At 42.3% G+C, this 20,804-nt stretch overlaps 1 protein-coding gene across 1 annotated transcript in view; it reads left to right on the top strand.

The window, feature by feature from the left end:
- Positions 1–20,804, top strand: part of LOC122792989 (armadillo repeat-containing protein 8) — a 1,754,692-nt gene that overhangs the window by 1,193,870 nt on the left and 540,018 nt on the right. The window contains exon 8 of the mRNA XM_044060608.1: positions 8,897–8,992. Within this exon, the coding sequence (XP_043916543.1) occupies positions 8,897–8,992 (96 nt within the window). The remainder of the gene's footprint in view (positions 1–8,896; positions 8,993–20,804) is intronic.

Below are 20,804 nucleotides of genomic sequence, written 5' to 3'. Positions count from 1 at the left end.
TTCCTCCTGTTTTGGATATTGTGGATGATGCCTTTTTGGAGGCTAATTTAACTCCTGATTCTTTTCCTCCTGCTCCTGTTAAGCCTGATAGGTACTACAGGGTTCCTGATTCCCATCAGTTTTTATACAAGAATCCTACTGCTGACTCTGAAACCATTTCTCAGGGTCCTAAGGGTGTTAAGGCCGCTACTGCCAAAAATCCTATTCCTACTGAAAAGGATTCTCGAGCCTTGGAAAGATGGGGCAAAAAGGTGTACACTTCTGCTACTTTGTCCATTAGGGCTTTAAACTGTCAGTTTCATATGCTTAAATATCAGCAATTTCTCTTGTCTGTCTTAAAACAGAAATTTACTTCCATTTCTGCCTATGCAGAGGATAAGGAATTACATGACTTATTACATGCCACTGAACAAGTTGGGAAGCATGTTTTACACTGTGGATTTGATGCCTTGGAGGCTTCTTGTAGGGCTGCGGCCTCTGGCACAGTCATTAGAAGACATGCATGGCTAAAGGAACAAAATTTACCTGAACAAGTAAAGGCTAAATTATTGGATGCTCCTGTTCAGCATAATGTTTTGTTTGGATCTAAAGCTGAAGAGGTGATTAAAAAGATGGAGGATAAGGCGAAATCCATGCAAACAGTTAAAGATTTCTTACAAGTACAGCGTCCTAGATTTAGCAGGAATTGGCCATCAAAAAACTGGTCCTTTCCCTCTTCAGACAGGCCTCAAAGGGGTAGATAAAGGGGTAGATATAGACGCTCCAGAGGGAGGCCTCAAACACAAGCTGCTTATAGACCAAGGCAATGGACTGCTTCTACCCCTAGGGGAGGAGAGGACAGGCCACAGTCTCAAAGGAAACAAACTCAATGACTCCCTCTGTTGGGCTGCAGGAACGTCTTGCCTGGAAGCCCGTCTCGGAGGAAAACTCTCTTTTTTACCAAAATTGGACTCAAATAACCCAGGACAAATGGGTTTTGGATGTGATTTTAAGAGGTTACAAATTCCATTTTCATACTTTGCCAAGGCCAAGCGGATGGCCAGACCTTCCAAAACATCAATGGATGGAGGCCTTAAACCAGGTGGAGGCTCTTTTGGCTATGAATGCCATAGAACTGGTACCTCTTTCAGAGATGGGAAAAGGGTTTTACTCAAGGCTCTTTCTAGTCCCAAGAAAGCAAAATTCATGGAGGCCCATTCTGGATCTGTCAGTCTTGAACACCTTTCTAGAGATTCCAAAATTCAAGATGCTTACTCTACAGCAGTTACTTCCAATGCTGTCCAAAGATGCATGGATGGTGACTTTGGATTTAAAGGAGGCATATTTACACATTCCCATCAGGCAGGATCGCAGAAAATACCTCAGGTTCAAGGCCGGATCGAGGCACTTTCAATTCTCTGCGCTGCCCTTTGGATTGTCTACTGCACCCAGGGTCTTCACCAAATGCCTGGCTCCAGTAGTAGCTTACTGCAGACTCAAGGGAATTCAAATTTACCCTCATCTAGACGATTGTTTAATTCAGGCAGACAGCAAGGATGTCTTACTCCAGCATCTAGACTTTGTACAAAACCTCCTCAAATTCCTGGGATTTTCTGTAAACATAAAAAAGTCAAATTTGACACCATCACAACAGATAATTTTTCTGGGTGCTCTTCTAAACACTACAACCCAGATGGCATTTCTGACATCCGAAAAACAATTACAGCTGGCATCAACTTTCAAAGCCTTGGCAACTCTAACCCATCTATCTGCAAGGAAATTCCTGCAGGCTTTGGGTTACATGGCCTCCTGCATCCTTCTCCTTCCATATGCAAGACTACACATGAGGAAAATACAGTGGTACCTAAAAAGTGTATGGTCTCAGCATTACCACAGTTTGGACATACTGATTCCTGTTCTTCCTTGCCTTCAAAAGGAATTTCTTTGGTGGTCCAGGGCATGTGCTCTAAACAAAGGGAAGCCCTTCCGTCTACCTCCTGCCTCTCAGATTCTAACCACGGACGCCTCGGATTATGCTTGGGGAGCCCATTTTCAGGGCAATTGTCTGCAGGGCCTTTGGACAAAGGATCAGAAGCACCTGCATATCAACTTAAAGGAAATGTTAGCCATTCAGAAAGCTCTATTGGCCCTCAGGAATCTCATACAACCAGGACAACTACTAATACGGACAGACAACACCACAGTTATGTGGTACATAAACAAGCAAGGGGGATCTCATTCCTACCCCCTTTGCAGACTAGCCATGGATTTATGGAACACAGCTCTAGCTTGCAATCTGGATCTTCAAGCTCAGTTTCTACCAGGGAAACAAAACTTACTGGCAGACAGTTTGAGCAGAAACCTTTCCGATCCACACGAGTGGATGCTGGACACCAAAATATTCAGGATGATAACAGCAGTATGGGGATGTCCTCATATAGATCTCTTTGCATCCCATCTAAATCATCAGCTGCAGAATTTTTGCTCCAGGACATTCCACAAAGAGGCTTGGAAAGTGGATGCCCTGTCATTCAGTTGGAGGAACCTCTCGGGATATGCCTTTCCGCCTCTACCTCTTCTTCCTCGAGTTTTATTGAAGATAAAACAGGACAAACCCAAGATGATAATCTTGTTGGCTCCGAATTGGCCTCAGCAGTTTTGGTATCCAACTCTAATAAACCTATGCCTGGAGCCCCCTTGGATTTTACCTCAGTCTCCCAACCTTCTGTCCCAACATCAGGGTCAGGTTCTACACTCTCATGTCAGAACTCTCAGCCTGGCGGCCTGGTTAATCCAGGACCTTTGATTTCTTCTTTCCTACCCAAGCAGGTTATGGATGTCATTTTAGAAGTCAGACGTCCTAGCACTAGGAAATCTTATGCAGGAAAATGGAAAAGATTTTGTTCCTGGATGCAGGCTCAGGATTCTGATCCTCTTCTTCCTAACATTACTTTAATTCTACTTTACTTGATGGATCTCTTACATAAGGGTCTCTCTTTCTCTTCCATTAAGATCCATGCTTCTGCTATTTCTGCTCATTATAATTCAGACCCTCCCATCTTTTCCCACCAGCTCATGAGACAGTTCCTCAGAGGAGCTAAGAACTTAAGACCTCCTAGATCTCCTCCTATTCCTGCTTGGGATCTCAATTATGTTTTGGAAAAACTAACCTTGCCTCCTTTTGAGCCTGCCGCTTCTGCTGACATCAAGTTTTTATCTTGGAAGACAGCTATCCTATTGGCACTAACCTCTGCCAGGAGAGTTTCAGAGTTACAAGCTCTTATGGCGGTGGAACCTTATATTATTTTTCATCAAGACAGGGTATCTTTGAGGACTAATCCGACTTTCATGCCTAAGGTGGTTTCCAAAGTGGCTTTAAATCAAACTATCCACTTGCCAACCTTTTTCCCCACTCCACAAAATAAAGGGGAAAGGATCTTACATTCCTTGGATGTACATCAACAGCTACGTTTTTACCTGAACAGAACCAAGGACATCAGAAAATCAGAACAATTGTTTGTTTCTTATGCTTCAAGTTCCCAAGGTAAAGCCATTTCTAAACAAACCATTTCTAAATGGATTGCTCATGGAATCAGATTTTGTTATTCACACCATGGAAAGCAAATCCCAGGGAGCATACGGACTCATTCCACCAGAGCTGCTGCCACTTCTGCAGCCTTCTTCAGGGGAGTTCCTACCAAGGACATTTTGGAAGCTGCAACTTGGAGTTCAGTGCATACTTTCTCTAAGCACTACAGTTTGCCTCTCTACTCTAAGTCTAGGGCAGGCTTTGCCTCTGCAGTCTTGCAGGGCCTTTTAGCCGCCCCTCCTTCTTTATGACCACCTCCCTTTCTTTCAGCTTTGGGATTCTACCCTACAGTCATGACTGCAACAGTGAAACACGATGAACATAGTACAGTTGTGTACACCTACCATAAATGTAGATGTTCTAGTGTCTTCACTTGTGCAGTCTGGGTTTCCCTCCCTCCTGTCCCCTCTTATTTTTACTTTTGTGTGGTTCCTTTTTTCACCATTCTTCTGAGGTGTATTTGCAAAGGTTTTGGGACCATTTTCATTTTGGGACTCCTGACATCTGGGGCAAGAATAACTGGAGAAGATGGCGTCGGCTGTCAGCTTTATACTCCTGGCGCTCTGACGTCAGGGAGCAGAGTTGAACAACCGACGCCGGACCCAGACTTTGGGATTCTGGCCGGCTGAGGGCTGCCTGCCGGCAGGGGAGAACCCTACAGTCATGACTGCAACAGTGAAGACACTCGAACATCTACATTTATGGTAGGTGTACACAACTGTACTTTGTGCAGACAACTTACCATAGTTGTAGGTGTTCAGCTGTCATCACTGTTGTCCTTTTTATCACTCTCCTTCTCCCTACTACAGTGGAACCACGAAAGGCCAGAGTTGATACCTATATACCCCGTCTGTTCTTCACCGCATACCTTGCTTCCCCACCTCTACTTGTTCAGGTTCCTTAAGGAGGGTTTATATTTGTTTCAGGCTACTTTCTGTGGTAAGCAAAACCAACAGCCCCTGATGTTAGGAATGGTTCTTCCATGCTTCGGGGGCAGGAAAGAACCAAACGTGTCACTGGCAGATGTAAGACAACCAGCAGCAGAGGCTACTACAAGCTTTGACTGCAAGCAGCAGTTGCTAGATTTGAACATCTAAAAGTATAAGTTGCCTACTTAACTATTTTTCCTTTTAGCAAAAGGTGACAAGAGGTTGTGGGCACATCACTGATGTAAGAATATCGATGAGCTTCCTCCAGTACAAAGGGTGATGAACTTCCTATGGCCTAGTTTTCCAGGTTTACTGTTCCTCCACTCTTTTTGACTGTCTGGGTAGTACAAAATAACATTTACAGGTAGTTTGAGATGCATCTTCCAATGTGGGAGTTCTGTCCTCGCATCCCAAGTCTTTAAGTTTACTTCATTCAAAATTACACAAACTGGAAGAAGAGGGAATACATGTAATCTCTTTTTACGTTTTTATATTGTGTACCTTTGGAGTATGTTTAGGGATTAGGGATATGCAAGCTGAGCTCCTACATTGGGAGTGTCGCGTACCTATAAAAATACATTTTTGGATCATGTCTATTCTGTGATTATACAGCAGTCATCAGGATACTGAATAGTGGGAAGCTGGGCAGTGGTAGCTTAAAAGTAAGGTCATGCAAAAGGTTCAGATATTAACCATCTTATGTAGATTCCATGACAGAGTAGTTTTTTTGCCATGACTTGTCTTCACTTTTTCGGTTCATATTTGGTTAACAGTTCTGTACAGTGAAAGAGGGCTGGCAGTGAGGGCCAGCTTCAGGGGGAGAGAGTTGGTAGGAAACCCACATGAGGTGTGCCATGTGGTGGTCTGCCAGGGGTTTCTTTTCCAGCACTGTGTCTTATAAACTGTGAGAAGTTTGTGTGTATTGAAGTGTGCACTCACACTGTTGTAGGTGTTTCAGGTTGTCTGTCCAGCACAAGCTAGGAGAGATTGACTCATTCAGAAGACCCCTGACCTTGTAGAAATGCGGTTTGCAATTCCTTAGCCCCCACCCCACCCAGCTGTTTATAAAGCTGTTAGGCGATAGAGTAATGAATGTGGCCAGTTAGAAGTGAGTGAGGTTATGAGGATGTCTTCAGAAATAATTTTTTTTAAAAAGTGTTTGCTTCACCCATTCTTTTACCTCTTCTACACAAAGGATGACTGACTTTATGGCAAAAGCATACAGGCTGTTTATCTTCATATTCTCATTAGCGCAGCACATGGATTTCTCAGATTTCAGTTAGAACTTTCAGTTTTGTACACTCATGTTCATTCCGTCTTCACTGTCTTACTGCTGTCATAGTTTACTTTTGAGATTAAGGAATTTGTGCATTTCCTTTCTTTGATGATTGACTCCTGATGGCTTTATCACTGGAGTAAACACTTTCTTTTTGTCTGTTAGGGATAATTGTGAATTTCCAGAAATCGTAATGAATCCATATCCAATGTATTACTTTCCTGGGAATGGTTCTAGTCTCCACTTTAGACATGACCAAGATCTTAAATATTTGTTGTTCTTCTTTCGGCTTTTCCCGGTTAGGGGTCGCCACAGCGGAACTCCGGTCTGCTAATGATTGGCAGTAGATTTTTACGGTGCCAAGGTGCCAGCTCGACGCCCAACCTTCAATGAAGGCACGCCCATTCACGCATGTCTTTCGAAGGCCACTCGATCACGGGGAGGACATGCAGACTCCACACAGAAGGCTCTCCAGCCGAGAATCGAACGGGAGAACCTCTTGCTGTGAGGTGACAATGCTACCACTGCACCACCGCGGCAGTATACCAAGATCTTCATTTGTTACGGTTGGTAATTTCATGAGCTTCACTACCTTATCCCACATAAGCATTTTTGCAGATACTGTCATGTCTCCTTTGCAAGGCTGCATGTGAGTAAGTTGCAGCTTATTAACCTTATAACCTTCTGGTGGCAGGATAGGGTTTCTCTGGACAGAATCCCCATGCACATACATTTGACTCCTAGAAGTACCTTTTTTGACTCACCATTCATCAAAAGCTAAAATTTAGAAATAGTGTGTTGAAAAAAAACTACAAAAATAAAAAAGTATATATATTTTGTAGGGGAGTAAGTTGTCGTCCCCCCTTCAACCCCCTGGAGGCTGTATCTGCATACACCCCTAACTGCACAGTTGTATGATAATGCAGAAGAGGAGAAAAACCTCAAAAAGCGCTTGATTAGCTTGCACAATACAACACACTGTGGTGAAACTCACCACAACATTCAATTTTCTAAATAAAACCTGGCGACCTCACACAGCTATGCTGTTTGTGGAATCAGACATTGGGTTGCCGTTTTTCATACTCGTTTCCCTGCATGTAGTAACTGTAGGTGCCGTTGCTTGAATTAGGGAACACGAGTCTGCCACTGAACATGTGGGGGATATGGTCATCTTCCTTCTTGAACCTTAACTGTTTGCAAGACCTTGCAAGCCTTCCTCACCTGAACGGTCTACTGCAGGTTCATATAGACAGAACCGCTGTTCTCCCCTTCTGCATCATTCTTTCTGGATACCCCACTAAGCCCCATCCATGATTTCATGAAGAGGATGATTTCACAATCTGCTTTTTTATGCTGTCACCATAAGTCAGTGTATATTTTGACCATTGCATCCCTTTGGCATGTTTTTTTTTTTTTTTTGTCTTGAAAGACATACTTTTCAGTGGTCATCACTCACTGTCTGTGACTAGGCCATTTCTAAACATGTGGCCTTGCATTGTGAAGAAACCTTACTAGTCATTCCTAAGGACAGTTTCTGTTAAGAGAGATGACATTTTTACCAAAAGTAGTTTTAGAATTTTCATGGATTTAGTCCATCTGCCTGTTTACTTACTGGTTAAGAGTAATCCTGGAGAAGCTTTGCTTAGTGGAATTGATATTAGAAGGGTAATTAAACATCACCTTCTGTATGCTACTTTCCGCAAGACAAAGTGTCTCCCTTGCAAAAGATAACTTCAGAAATCCATAAAAATGTAAGTTTTATGTATTCTAGGAGGAAAGAAACTTCCAGATCCTGTAAAACCTCATTCTGCTAGTTTTTTCTTCTTCAACTGCTGCTTTTATTGGTTTGTTATTTCAGGACATTTGTGCTTGTATGATGTAGAATGCCACACCACGTTTGTGAAATGTAGTTTAGACGTTTGATGTAGGGATGGGAGGGGAAGATTTTGATAGCAAGTTCTACATTTCTGAATGGGTTTTTGTGAGCCTATTCTACCTCCTGTTTGAGTAAACTGCAATGTGTTCATGTTGCAAAAGACAGCCCTGCAGGTTAGTTGCATGGTATCTTACTACATTTCCATGTTCTTGAGGGGTATTACTTTGCAGAATGGTAATCTACCTTCCATTCCCTTAATAGTGGTTGTGTAGGTGTGTGTGTGTTTGTGAATGTGTGTGCACTCTCGCGTGAGCGCATGTGTGTGTGTCTTTGTGTAGTTGGTGCTTATATTCTGTTGGGTGAGCTTTCTGTTTTGCTGACAGTCAGCAATGGTGGGGATGATGAAGAGAGATGTCATACCTAGGCTGAACTGCTATGAATTTATTTAATAAAACATCCTCTGCTGAAAATACATCCTGCTTGACTAATACATACTCTAGGGTTTGGAGTTAAACGTAGTTGCACTATAATTAATCTGTCTTTAAGTGAAATTCTTGCATCATACTTTTGTTATTGCCTTCTGCCTTTAGAAAGTCTCCTGGCCAAACAGTATTTTCTCTCTTTTAACTTTTGTAAAAGTAAGGAGTCATCCCATTGGAAAAATGTTTTAGGTTCTCCTTGAGACCTAGGCATTGATCATGAAAGTGGTGGCAAACCAAATAAAGAGCCTTTTTCAAAGCTGGCATGTTAGGTGTTTTCCACAATTATACGTTTGTTGAGCAGACTGCATTGTTTGCACTTAACAGTTAAACTTGAGATGTTTCTATAAACTGTGCTTACAGTTCAGTTGAACTGCCTGTTTTTTTTGTGTGCACATGCAAATGTGCTCATTTGCACACTTATAAAACATGTTATGCCATAGCTAATCAGAAAATGTGTGCACATGTATAATACATTTGTATTTGTTTATTGATAACATACATATCCTTGGAATACATAGAACACAAAAATGGAAGAAAGGAATAAAAATGATAATCTGTATTTTAAGGATGCTTTTTAGAGTTACTGTCACTTTATGCCAATAAGTTGCTGTATAGGTTCTTCAGAACAGATAATTAATTAGACTAAATCCTTGAACTGTAATATGCTTATAGGATGATCTAGTAAGTTTCTTAAAGTACACAAGAGCAGAACCTGTTCACGGACACTGTCTAGTTTAGTTAAGGTTATTTTTTTTCTCTTGACAGCATATAGACCAGATAATGAGCACTCATGGAAAACAGATAATGCAGGCTGTGACACTCATTCTTGAGGGGGAGCACAATATTGAAGTCAAGGAACAGGTACAGCTTGAGTTTGTGTTCACATATATTATTTTTTTTTCTATTGTTACAAAATTAGAGGACTTTTGTGCATGCATTTTGTGCTTGGAACGGTGTTACTTATTTAGTGCAATCTTCAGGATAGTAATCTCTGCAAAATTACTTTTGGTACCGTTTTTTATGTTAAACATTTCTGACAAAGATTTTTCATCATTTTATTGTTATTCATTTTTTTTCTAATACTGTTTTAGGCTGTATCTATTCATTTTGACTGAAACTAGCCTTTTTTAAACAAAATCAGGGGATTTTTGCTCATGTATGTTGTGCTTTAAACTGTTGTACTGAATATACTGCCATTTTCTTAGTGCAGAATATTATCCCCATGGAAATAGTCTTCAAATAGCTATTTAGAGGGAAGAATAGTGGGATTTGTGTCCATCTCCTTACTGGGCTGACAATGCAGCCAGTATTTGGTATTGAGATGGCTAGTTTCTTGTCCTCTGACTAGATGGACTCTGATATGGTTCTCCCCATTTACCTCTTGTGCACCTTAATAAAAACATAGAAATAAATTAAGAACTATGCCTCAGCCTATGGCTTATGATTCTGCAGTAGCCAAGGGCAGGCTATCAGACCACTCACCTTCTTTAGCCTGCATGTCCCCTGGAGCCTCAACTGTCCAGATTATTGCCTCATATTTTTGGTCTATTTCTCATGTAATGTGTTTTTTTTTTTGGCAAATCACTGAGGATTGAAGTCGGTAAATGACGACTCATTTCATTTTCAGACTATATCCTTCAGAAAATGCATGCCAACACAAAATCTGCTTTTATAACAAATTTCTGAGTTTATAAGAGCAATATTTAAACTCTGTCTCTATTTTTGGGCCTTTGTCCCCCAATTATTTTAGGCTTTGTCCAGATTTCTTGTGTTAAAAGGTTGTAAGATATGTTTTGGTGTGGTATTAATACCTCTACTGTGCATGACATGCGGGTCAGATATATCCTCCAGGGCTGTACCATTGCTTGGTTTGGATACAGAAGAAATAAAGTGTTTAGGTGCAAGGGAAGTATGTGGTGTAGAATCTGTTGTCAGTGTTAGGTCTCCCCTGGGCATTCTCCCACTAGTGTAGTGCATGCAAAAAAAGAGACAGAAGGCCCACCACATTGCAGGAGCACTCTTTGACTGTGTTTCTACCTGAGATGGTGTCTATAGCTAGATCCATTGTTCAGGTAGTTGATTATAGTGTACAGACTGGGGTTATGAATAATGCTGGTGCTCCTACCCCACCTTTCATCCACCCAGGTATCCTGATTTTGAAGGAGATCCAGAATCTGGGGTTTCAGAATTGTCATCCTCTGAGGATGAACAGGTTCAGAAACTCAAACAAATATTTTCTTTTTCCCAAATGCTGGCTAGATTTAGGAATGTATTTAACTGGGAGCAATTTTCAGCTGCTCTCTAGGTCAGCAGGGTATATGATCATTTGGAGAATGAGGACCTAGATGTGATAACATTCCCTCCATTGATCCCAGCACTGGAGGATGTTTTTAAGAAAGCTTGCAGCTCTCCTCTTCTGAATGAGTCTCTGCCTAAAAAAAGTCTTTAAGAAATTCAGGATGTGGTCAATCATGCCTGGTCTTCAAGCCCCCTTGTCTGTGGACCCTGCTTCTGTACCCCATCAACCTTTCCTATAAAAAGACTGTCTTTATCAAACTCATTCCCTTCAGATAAGCTAGGCATGTAGGTAGAATCTTGGGGAAAGTGGCTGGGTCTGTCCAGTGTGGTAGCTTTTAAAGGTGTTCAACTGCCAGTGTTTTATATGGAAGTTTGTGTTGTATGTATATTTTAGATGAATTTGCTGCATCACCTGCTGAGTAAAAAGTTTATCTCACAGATATTGTTTCCAGTGTTTCTCAAGCATCTAAATGTGCTTTATGGTGTGCCTTGGAAAGGGTCAATACTGTTTCTAGAAATGCAGCCACATCAGTGGTGATAAGGAGGTATGCTTGGTTGCACAGTCAAAACTTTTCTAATAAGTTAAAAAAATAGGTAATGAATGCTCTACTTGATTCTGATTTTGTGTTTGGTACGACAGCTAATCAGATCCTTAAACACTGGTATTACAGAGGTAAACTGATGCAAAGGGTGTCGAAAAGGTTACATATTTCCAAGTTTCCCTCCATCAAGCAGCATCATTTTTGGAGGCCCCCAACAAACAGAAGTCCCAGCCGAACATCCGCCAAGCTTAGCAACATGGGTTCTTCTTCTTCTTCCAGCTTTTTCCGGTTAGGGGTCGCCACAGCGGATCACATGTCCGCTCATGATTGGCAGTGGAGTTTTATGGTGTCGAGTTGCCAGCCCGGCACCCAACCTTCCACAGAAGGCGCACACATGCACACACTCATGCCTAGGGCCAATTTAGAGTGTCCATTCCGCTTACAGCATGTCTTTGGGATGTGGGAGGAAACTGGAGAACCCGGAGGAAACCCACGCGACCACAGGGAGGACATTCAGACTCCACACAGAGGGCACCCCAGCCGAGGATCGAACTGGAGAACCTCTTGCTGTGAGGCGATAATGCTAACCGCTGCACCACCGTGGCCGCCCAGCAACATGGGTTCCTTTACCTAAAAGGATAACCTGTCTTTCCCACCTAGGACTGTATTGAGGTGCACCAGGTATCTTTCCCAAGTCCCCTTCCAGGGGCCACATCCTGAAAGTTAGCACTCAGCAAGGTGGTCTATTCATCAGTGGTTTCTAACAAATGGGTGCTCAGCATCATTGGCAGAGACTACAGATGGCAGTGGAAGGAACATCTGCCTCCATTCAAGGATTTTCCCGCTCACCTGCCAGATGAGACTTTATTATTCAGTCCCATACTCCAGTAAATGCTGGACTCAGGGGTCATAGAACTGGTCCCTCCTTTAAAGGGAGTGAAAACTTTCTACTGCAGAATTTTCCTGATTCCCTAAAAAGAGCCGTCGTGGAGACTGGTGCTGGAGCTATTCATTCTGAATTCCTTTGTGAAAGTATGCAAGTTCAGGATGCTAACCCTGCAGACAGTGATTTCTCTTTTGCCAGACCACTGCATCCTGGTGACCCTGGACTTGAAGGATGTGTTTTGTCATATCCTCATTGCTTCAAAGGATATCTGGGATTTGTTGTGTCTGGTTCACACTATCAGCATTGCCTTTTGGGTTGTCCACTCTGCCTCGAGTGTTTATGAAATGCCTTGCTTTGGTAGTGACCCACTGTCAAGACTGTGGCATTCCCATTTTTCCTTACTAAGGTGACTTGCTGATCTGTGCAGAATTTGTGTTCAGTGTTTGGAGTCGTTAGAGAATGCCTTGACCTTGATCGCTCAGCTAGGGTTCAAGTTAAATCTTGGGAAGCCATGTTGGACACCATCACAAAGGCTTATCTTTCTGGGGTGCTTAATCAACACCAACAAAAGAATGGCCTTTCTTCCTGAAGTCAAGTCACATCTTACCAGATAGTATTTCAGGAATTCTCCAGGAGTAACATCACCTTGGCAGGAGAATTCTTAAAAATTCTATGACTGATATTGTCCATGATTCTCATGATACCACTGGCCTGTCTCCAAATGAGAAAAAAAGTCATTGGTATGTCTGGAATTGTTGTCCCTAACACCTACATTCCTTGCAATCTCAGTTGTTTGTCCTGCTTTTCATCAGATGAGAATTTCAGTGGTGGATAGCTCAGTTTAGTATCTGTCAGGGCTTCCCCTCTTCACTCCTGTTCCGATGCAGTCTGTCCAGACAAATTCATCCAACTTTACCTGGGGAGCTCTGTCAGTGGGAGTGTAAGTGCAGGCCATTTGGTGGTCTAGGGATGCACAAAAGCACATCAATATGAAGGAAATGTTGGAGGTAGTCCATGTCTTCATCAGCTTTCCTGGTGGTTATGGATGACACTGATGTGGTACTGCAACAAACCAAGGGGGTACAAGGTCATACCCTCTGTGCCGGTTAGCAGTGTTGGCCTAAAAGCTGACTCTGCATCATTTTTGACTCTTCAAGCATCTTGCATCCCATCAACGCAAAATGTGGCAGACAGACTAAACAGGTGCTGGGCAGACCCATACTTGTAGCAGCTCAAGGCAGTGGTGTTCCAGGGTCAAATGCAGTTGTGGGGAATGAATCAAAAGAGATCTGTTGACCTCCTTTCAAAACAGACAGTTGGATAAATTCTTTTTCAGACATCCCTGGAGTACAGGGACAATTCTCATTTACTTGGATTGGAATGTTGCTATATCCATTTCTACCCTTTCCACTGATTCTCAGTGTACTTATGAAGTTTCAGAAAGAAATGCCAAAGATCATTGTGGTTGACCCTCTGTTAACCCAGGCATTCTTGGTTCTCTCTTCTAATGGTGCTGTCCAAGGAGCAATTATCAGACTTCTTGACACACTGAATTTGTTCACACAGTCTCAGGGGCAACCAGTGTATCCCAGTTTGGAGCAACTACAACTGACAGTGTGGATGATTCAGCCTTGACTTCATTTAGGTACATGTTTCATGAGGATGTTCAGCTGTTAAAGGAGGCCAGAAAACCTGCTATTAGAAAATCTTATGTTTACAAATAGTTGAGGTTTTCCAAGTGTTGCCTAAATAGGGACAGAGGGTCCCTTGGCGTTAGCTTCCTTCTGATCTTAAAATGTTTGTTTGAGCTACTTCAGGATGGCTCATTGTATGGGTCTCATATACAGTACTTTCATGAACTGTGTTACCAAAATAGAAAAAAGAAGGGGATCCATCAGAAGACAAGAAGAGATGGATGCTAAATGCACCTTAATGGATGCATCCAATAATGGATGCATGCAATAAGCCATCTGCGGTAGCTCAGACAAATATTTCAAGATTAGAGGGATTCTAACCCCCAAGGGATCCTCTGTCCCCATTTAGGCACCACTTAGAAAATCTCAATTATTTGTAAACATAAGATTTTCTAGTAGCAGATTTTCTGGCTTGGAAGGATAAGGGTCCAAGAGCCACTGAAGAATGGTCTTAGCAAAGCTTGCTTTGGATTTAGAAAAAGCATTCAGCTTGTAGTGCTTTGAAAAGGTATGGACAGTGAACTACGTTTTTGACTCTAGAATACTTCAACAGTCCACTCCTTTTCCAATATGCCACTGAAGAGGAAAAGACCCTGGCAGAATGTGGCTTTACCTTGCCTGGATTCACCTTGTCATGGTAGATGTTAAAAAAAAAAAAAATACTAGTAGACAACCCGTGAGCAATATTTTGGTTAGAGACAGGTTGACCCTTCTTTGCCCATGTGTAGGAAAATAAAAACGCCTTTCAGCCTTCCTGAAGGGTTTCATTCTGTCAAGGTAGTACCTAAGTTGCCAGTGCACATGAAGTATGAGGTATCCTCTCACCCTTATTCTTAGGTCCTGGAAAGAATACAGGGAGTTTAACAGAATGTGAAAGTGAATTCAGAGACTACTTTCATCTTGAAAGAGGGGATAGTGCATAACACAATGCTATCCCTCTGGCAAATCAGGTAAGGTTGTCCCACCATGACAGCTTGCAGCTCAGGGACTCATCATGCAAATTCTAGAGCAGTAGGCAAAACAATTGTCCATGTTAAGAACTTCAGCTCAGCCTGAGCGACAAGTTCAAAACATGGTAAGGTCAAGTTTTCTGGAATATAGCTGAAATCCTATGAGGGAGGAATTTTCTTGCAAGAGGGTCTCTTATGTACTACTCCTTTCATGAACTGCTTTACCAAAGCAGAAGAAAGAAAGGGATCCATCAGAAGACAAAAAGAGATAGACCCTTATCTTTCCTCCTCCCAGGTTGAGTAAGTTTTGGGAGTCTACCGTAATGTCAGTTGGCAGTAAGGTAGTGTGTTTGTTGAACATAGTATAGTTGTGTAAGTTGTACTTACTGTAAGAGCAGATGTTCATAGAACACACTGCCTTACTGGCAGTAGCTGTCCACCTTATCCCTCTTTTTTGGATCTACATAGTTTTATGTTGGAGATGCCATTGAATTATACTTAGTGGCCTTTATTGTAGTGTGTGTATCTATGTGTTTTTTTGGTTTGGAACAGTAAATGTCCTTCCATATCAGTGTTGCAGTATTCTTTACAGAAGGGATCTCCATAGTCTCCCTGTGTAAAGTGTAGGTCATAAAGGTCACGTGGACGCAAGCCCTTGGAACTCCTTTGCTGCAAGTCTGAACACGATTATGCTTTGTTGGCTGCTAGGCCATCTTCAGGTTAAGTGCACCATTAGGGTTTCTTCTCCATTTTTTAAATTTTGTAGTGTACTATGTTTATGTCATCCAAGAAGGGAAAATGTCAGAATGGGAGGCAGATTCCCAATAAAGACAACCGCAATCAATGTCTTTTTTTGCTTAGGAGCTTTTCACGGCCATACACAGTGCTGTATCTGTCAAGTATCATCATTTATTTCTGTAACCATATACATTGAGGACCAGCAACTTAAAGTGTTGGCTCAGAGTGCTATGACAGAATCCTCCAGACATGAGAGTCAGCTATCTGCCAAGAAGAAGGTAAGAAGACTAGACATAATCCAGTTACTCTACAGCCTCCCCCGGACGTCTCTCTGGAAGCTAGTGAAGGCCGTAAAGACTGGCTGGTGCTTGCCTCGGATTCTTCTGTTGCGAATCTGTCAGTGGCTGTCATGGATCAGAGTTCTCACACATCTTGAGATTTTTTTCTAATGTCTGTTCCAGACATTGAGGGTGAACCTTGGCTGATTATTTCTCAGGGGGATTCCTCAGAGTTTGGTGAGGGAAGAGATCCTGCTATGATTATTGAATCCCAGCAAAGGTCTGAACCACTGTGCGTCCTTAGGGCAGACATCCTGCTTAAAAAAAAAAAAAAAAACATTAAACTAAACATATTAGCCATGTTTCTAAAGATCCTCCATTGTGAATGACAGGATTTTACTCAAGAGTCTGTTCAGTGCTTTGACGGCCTTGAAGCCTCCTCAAGGGGTGTCAGTCCCTGCTCCTCCCTGGTCTTCCACTTCTGTTCAGTGGCGTAGAGAACTGGATTCCCCAGATGAAGACTTGGATTCTGGGGAGGAATCCCTTGCTCACTCCTCTCAAATTCCTCCTCCTCTAGACTATGATTCAGAGTAACAGGATTCTTTAATTAGAGACTCCTCCTTGGAAGAATTATCCTGTGGCGATGCTATTGCTTATATGATGGAATATTGTAAATGGGATTGCTCCCAGGTCTCTGACATTTAGAAGAAATATTATGAGGTTTTACAAATGGAGTCTGCTAGGTCTGCTGCTCCTCCTGTTTTGACAGCCATTTTGGAAACCTTTTCTGCTGCCTCTGTAGCTCCTGATTCTCAGCCTCCAGCTCCTGAGAAGCCTGATAAGTTTTGTAAGCTGCCTGAGGATTGCAAATTGTTTGTATAAGTGATCTTCTGCTGATCCATCATTGGTTTTAGTTTGCCATCTATTAAGCTCCTTCCTTCAGATAAGGACAGTCGAGCTATGGAAAGATTGGGTAAAGAGGTATATACTGCTGCCACCTAGTCTTTCAAGGTTATTAATTACCAAACCCACATGACCAGGTTTGTTTTGGCTGTTCTTTCTCAAGTAGCTAAGGTGGTTTCTCACCTTTCTGATTGTGATGGGAAGGCTTCAGGTCTTTCCCTACTTGGATCCTCTTCCTAGGTTGCGTGTTTCTCTATAAAATGTAGCTGTGATATAGCTGATGCATCTTCCAGGGCTGATGCTTTTGGTTCTGTGATGAGACGTTATTCTTGGCTATGTCTTCAGGCCTTGCATGATGATATTAACTCATTCAAACCTATAGTGTCTTTTTTGTATGCTTTCAATTTCCATGCATAGCCTTTTTATTACGTGTTTTAACAATATATACTGTGCCTAGGATGTACAGTTTTCGAGATATGATAGTTTGTGAAAGCTTAGCAGAAAATAGAAATCAGGGTTTGTGTGCATAATTTATTACAATACTTATGGAAAGACTAAATTAACTATAAACAGTACTCCTTACTGTTAACATACTGTTAACATTGCTGTTTGTACAGTTTTAACAATGTTTTATTGTTCACAAAATGTTTACATTTCTTTATCTTATGCGTTTTAAGCTGATTTTACAGAAAGTGTTTTAGAATGCAAAGATGTTTATAGGCTGCTAGAGGGCTGATATTCCATGCTACATAGGTTTTAATGAGTTAAAGCCCAGCTTTTGGATGCTCATGTGGATAAGAAAAATCTTTTTGGAACAGCTGCTTCTGACCTGTTTAAATCCTTTCAGGATAAGGGCAATGCCTTGCAGGAAAGCTTGTATAATGTTAGTCTCCCCATCCCCAAATTTCTGAGTAATTATCCTTCCAAGTCCCTGTTTGTCTGTAGGCAGCCTCACCCACCTCCCATAGGTAAGAAGGGGTCTAGTAGTATTCCCCATTGCTAAATCAATTCAGGCAACTCCATCTCAGAAGCATTCTTTTCAGGATAAGTCTGTCTCCATTTGACATTTGGCCTCTTCTTTCCCTTGGCCAGGTCCCCTCTTCTCTTCACATTTTTTGTCTATTTTAAACTGGCATCACATTACCTCAGGCTCTAGAGTGCTTTTTGTCATTTGTCAGGGGTAGTTCGTGGTTTGTAAATCCCCCCCCCCCTTTTCAGGCATTCCACAACCTCCTAAAGACCTCATTTCCCAAAGGTTTTGCAGTCCCTTTTTGATGAGGGCACCATTCAGCCTGTTCCACCAACCCAAGCAGGAAAGGGGTTTTACTCCAGAATATTTTTGTTTCTTTGGAAAGAGGGTAAGTGGAGACCAGTTCTGCGTCTTTCTTTGCTCAGCACCTTTCTCAAGGTCCCTTTCTACCAGATGCTGCGTCTTCAGACCTTCTTATCTCGTTCCCGCTTCTTCTTCCCCAGGTGGTCTTTGTTTCTCTAGACCTCAAGGATGCACGCCTTCACATTCCTACTCACCTTCTGTTCAGGAAATGTTTTTATGTTTCTGTATTTTTTTCATCTCATTTTCACTTTGTTCTTTTTGCTGCCCCAAGGGGATTCACCAAATGCTTCACCCCTGTCGCTGCTTTTTGCATGCTTCAGGGAATACAGATTTTCTCCAAGCAGCATGTTGCAGGATTTTCACTTTACAATGTGTTTTTTTTTACAAATTCTAGGGTTCATCATAAATCTCAAAAAAACTACTCTGACACCCTCCCAGGATCATGTTTTTTTCAGGTACAGGCTTCAAGCTATTCCCATGTTAACGTCTCTTCCTGTTCCCAAGGTTTTGTCTTTGACAACTTTTTTCTAGTCTCTCATTCCTCTGTCATTTCTCACGGGCAGGGAATTTCTCAGGGTTCTGGGGTTTATGGCCTAGACTATTCCCATTCTTCCTCTTGCAAGTTTCCATCTGAGGAAGCTACAGTGGTACCTCAAATCTGTTTGGCTTCAGCATTGCCATCCTGTGGAGTTCCCAGTTCCTTTACTTCCTTCCTTGTCTCAAATGCAAATTACTGTGTTGGATTCAACATCTCTCTCGTAATCCAGGGCTATCTTTTTAGGCTCCAATTCCTTCTCAGGAATTTGACCCTCTAAAGGTCCAGGGTCTCTGGCTTCCTATTCAGAGGTCAGATCATGTCAGCATAAAAGAATGAGAGCTCTGCTTCTGGCTATGCAAGGACTTTCATTCCCTTTTTCACTAGGCCTCTTCAAAGTCTTCAAAGGCAATACCAATGTGGTGTGCTACACGAGTAAGCAGGGTGTACGAGGTCCTATCTCCTTTGCAGATTAACTCTTCAGACTTGGGATCTGGCTGTGAGGTATGAAATGACTCTTCAGGTGGTTGACATTCCTTCACATCACAATCTAGTGGCAGACTTGCTGAGAAGGTCCAGAGCACAGACTCACGAATAGATACTTCACAGAGATATGTTTCTGGATATTGTACATTGGTGGGGTGTTCCTCACATATATGTTTTTGCCTACCCTCCAAACAGACAGCTTCCTCTATTCCTTGGAATGGAAACTTACTGTACCCCTTCCTCGTTGACATGAGTTCTGCACAAGATCAGGCAAAACTCTCTGTTTTGGCTCCCACAGCATTGGTTTCCCCTTTTTTATCACTTGGCCAGGAAAGGTCACCACAAGTTACCATACTAGGTGGACCTACTTACACAAGATAAGGGATCTCCTATCCATTCTCACCTGTCCACTCTTCAGGTAACACTCTCTGTGAAAAAGTTTTGATTCCTTTAAGGCACCTCTTTTCTGAAGATATGCTCCTGGTTCTGCAGGAGGTGAGGAAACCCATTACCTGAAAGTCATATATAGCCAAATTGAAAATATTTTATGACTGATGCCTGTATCACCATCAGGTACCCCTCTCTGTGGGATCATATCCAAAGGTATTTGAAGAGATATACATTCAAAGGCACCCAGATATGGAAAATTTCACAATACAAAAAATAAGATCACAAAGGGGGAAGATAGAACAGAAGATTAGTAAAGCAGAAGTTTAAAAAATAGAAGCTGTAGGTATGGAATACCTTTGAAGTGAAGGATTTAGTGTAGAAAGTCTAACACAGGTTATGTCACAGAATGACAGTGAGCAAGTGAGTCCCCCAGGTAAGGAGACACTGGAGGAGCAGGAGAAATGAGAAATAAAAAGAAATTTAATGTGGTGCTATATTTATGCAAAGGAGAAGGCAAAACTAATCAATACAAAAAGGCAGCACCAAAGATATTTGAACAAAAATACAGGCAAAGGTATTTGGATATGGAAAATTTTACAATACAAAAAAATAAAACAAAGTGGGAAGGTAGATAAGAGGATTAGTAATGGGGGAGTTAAAGAAATAGAAACTGAAGATGTTCTTCTTGTTTCACTGTTGCAGTCATCACATTTGAGTTATCCCTGCAAGGGTAGCCCTCTGCCGGCCCGAATACCAGAGACTTAGTATTTTTGCGTCGGTTGCTGTTGTGCTTGAGGACTGACGTCAGGTCATCAGTAGTATAAAGTAAGGCAGCCGATGTCATTACACCAGTCTTTCTTGCTGTGGAGCCCAAAGCAGAAGCAGGTCGCACGAGTGCTAGTTGGCCGCTACCTGAGTTTTCGGTTCCGAATTGAAGTTGAAGTCTTCTAAAGCTAAGTACCTCGTTGGGGATCCTTTTATCTTGCACTAACCGATGTCAGAAAAAGTTAATAATTGTCTCGCCAGTGGAAAGCTAATACCACACCAAAACTTACACTTTTACTGCATCACTTGTTTAGGCCCGGACCAAGACGTCCCACGTTGTCGCTTCTGTGCTTTGTTCAATGCCAGAACTATCTGTCATCGGGCCCTTATTGTAGCCAGATATTTTCGTTTACAGTCTTCAAATTCCGATATGGCTTCGGTAAGCCATCCGACAACAGATCTTCCGAAAAAATGTAAGGATAAAGACAGAGACCGACCGCACAAGTCCAAACCTTCCAATGATGCTTTCGTTAAGCTAGTCTTCAGTCCTCCGGTGCTCAGTGAGGTGCTTTTGCAGCCCCTGTTGCCCGCTTCATTGGATTAGTAGGCCGCTACCGAGACCCTTTCCGAGTCCAGTATGCCACAAAACTCTTCTTCGACTAAGGATCCTGCGGTCTTCTCTACCTTGGGTGGGTGTGGAGCTGCTGAGCAGGCACCAGCTTCCGAGGAAGTCCTTTGCACTACCGAATCTCGACACAAACCGACGTCATCTTTCACGACTACCGATCTTTCAATAACAACCAAGTTTCTTAAACCCAGGGTTTGAACCACACCCAAGAAACCGATGACCCACTCTCAGGTGCCTGCTACCTTGC

This window comes from Protopterus annectens, chromosome 2.part0 (genome assembly GCF_019279795.1).
Source record: "Protopterus annectens isolate FY-2018-M chromosome 2.part0, PAN1.0, whole genome shotgun sequence".
NCBI classification, from domain to species: domain Eukaryota; kingdom Metazoa; phylum Chordata; order Ceratodontiformes; family Protopteridae; genus Protopterus; species Protopterus annectens.
Note: the sequence above shows the minus strand (reverse complement) of the source record. Positions and strands in the feature narration are given on the sequence as shown.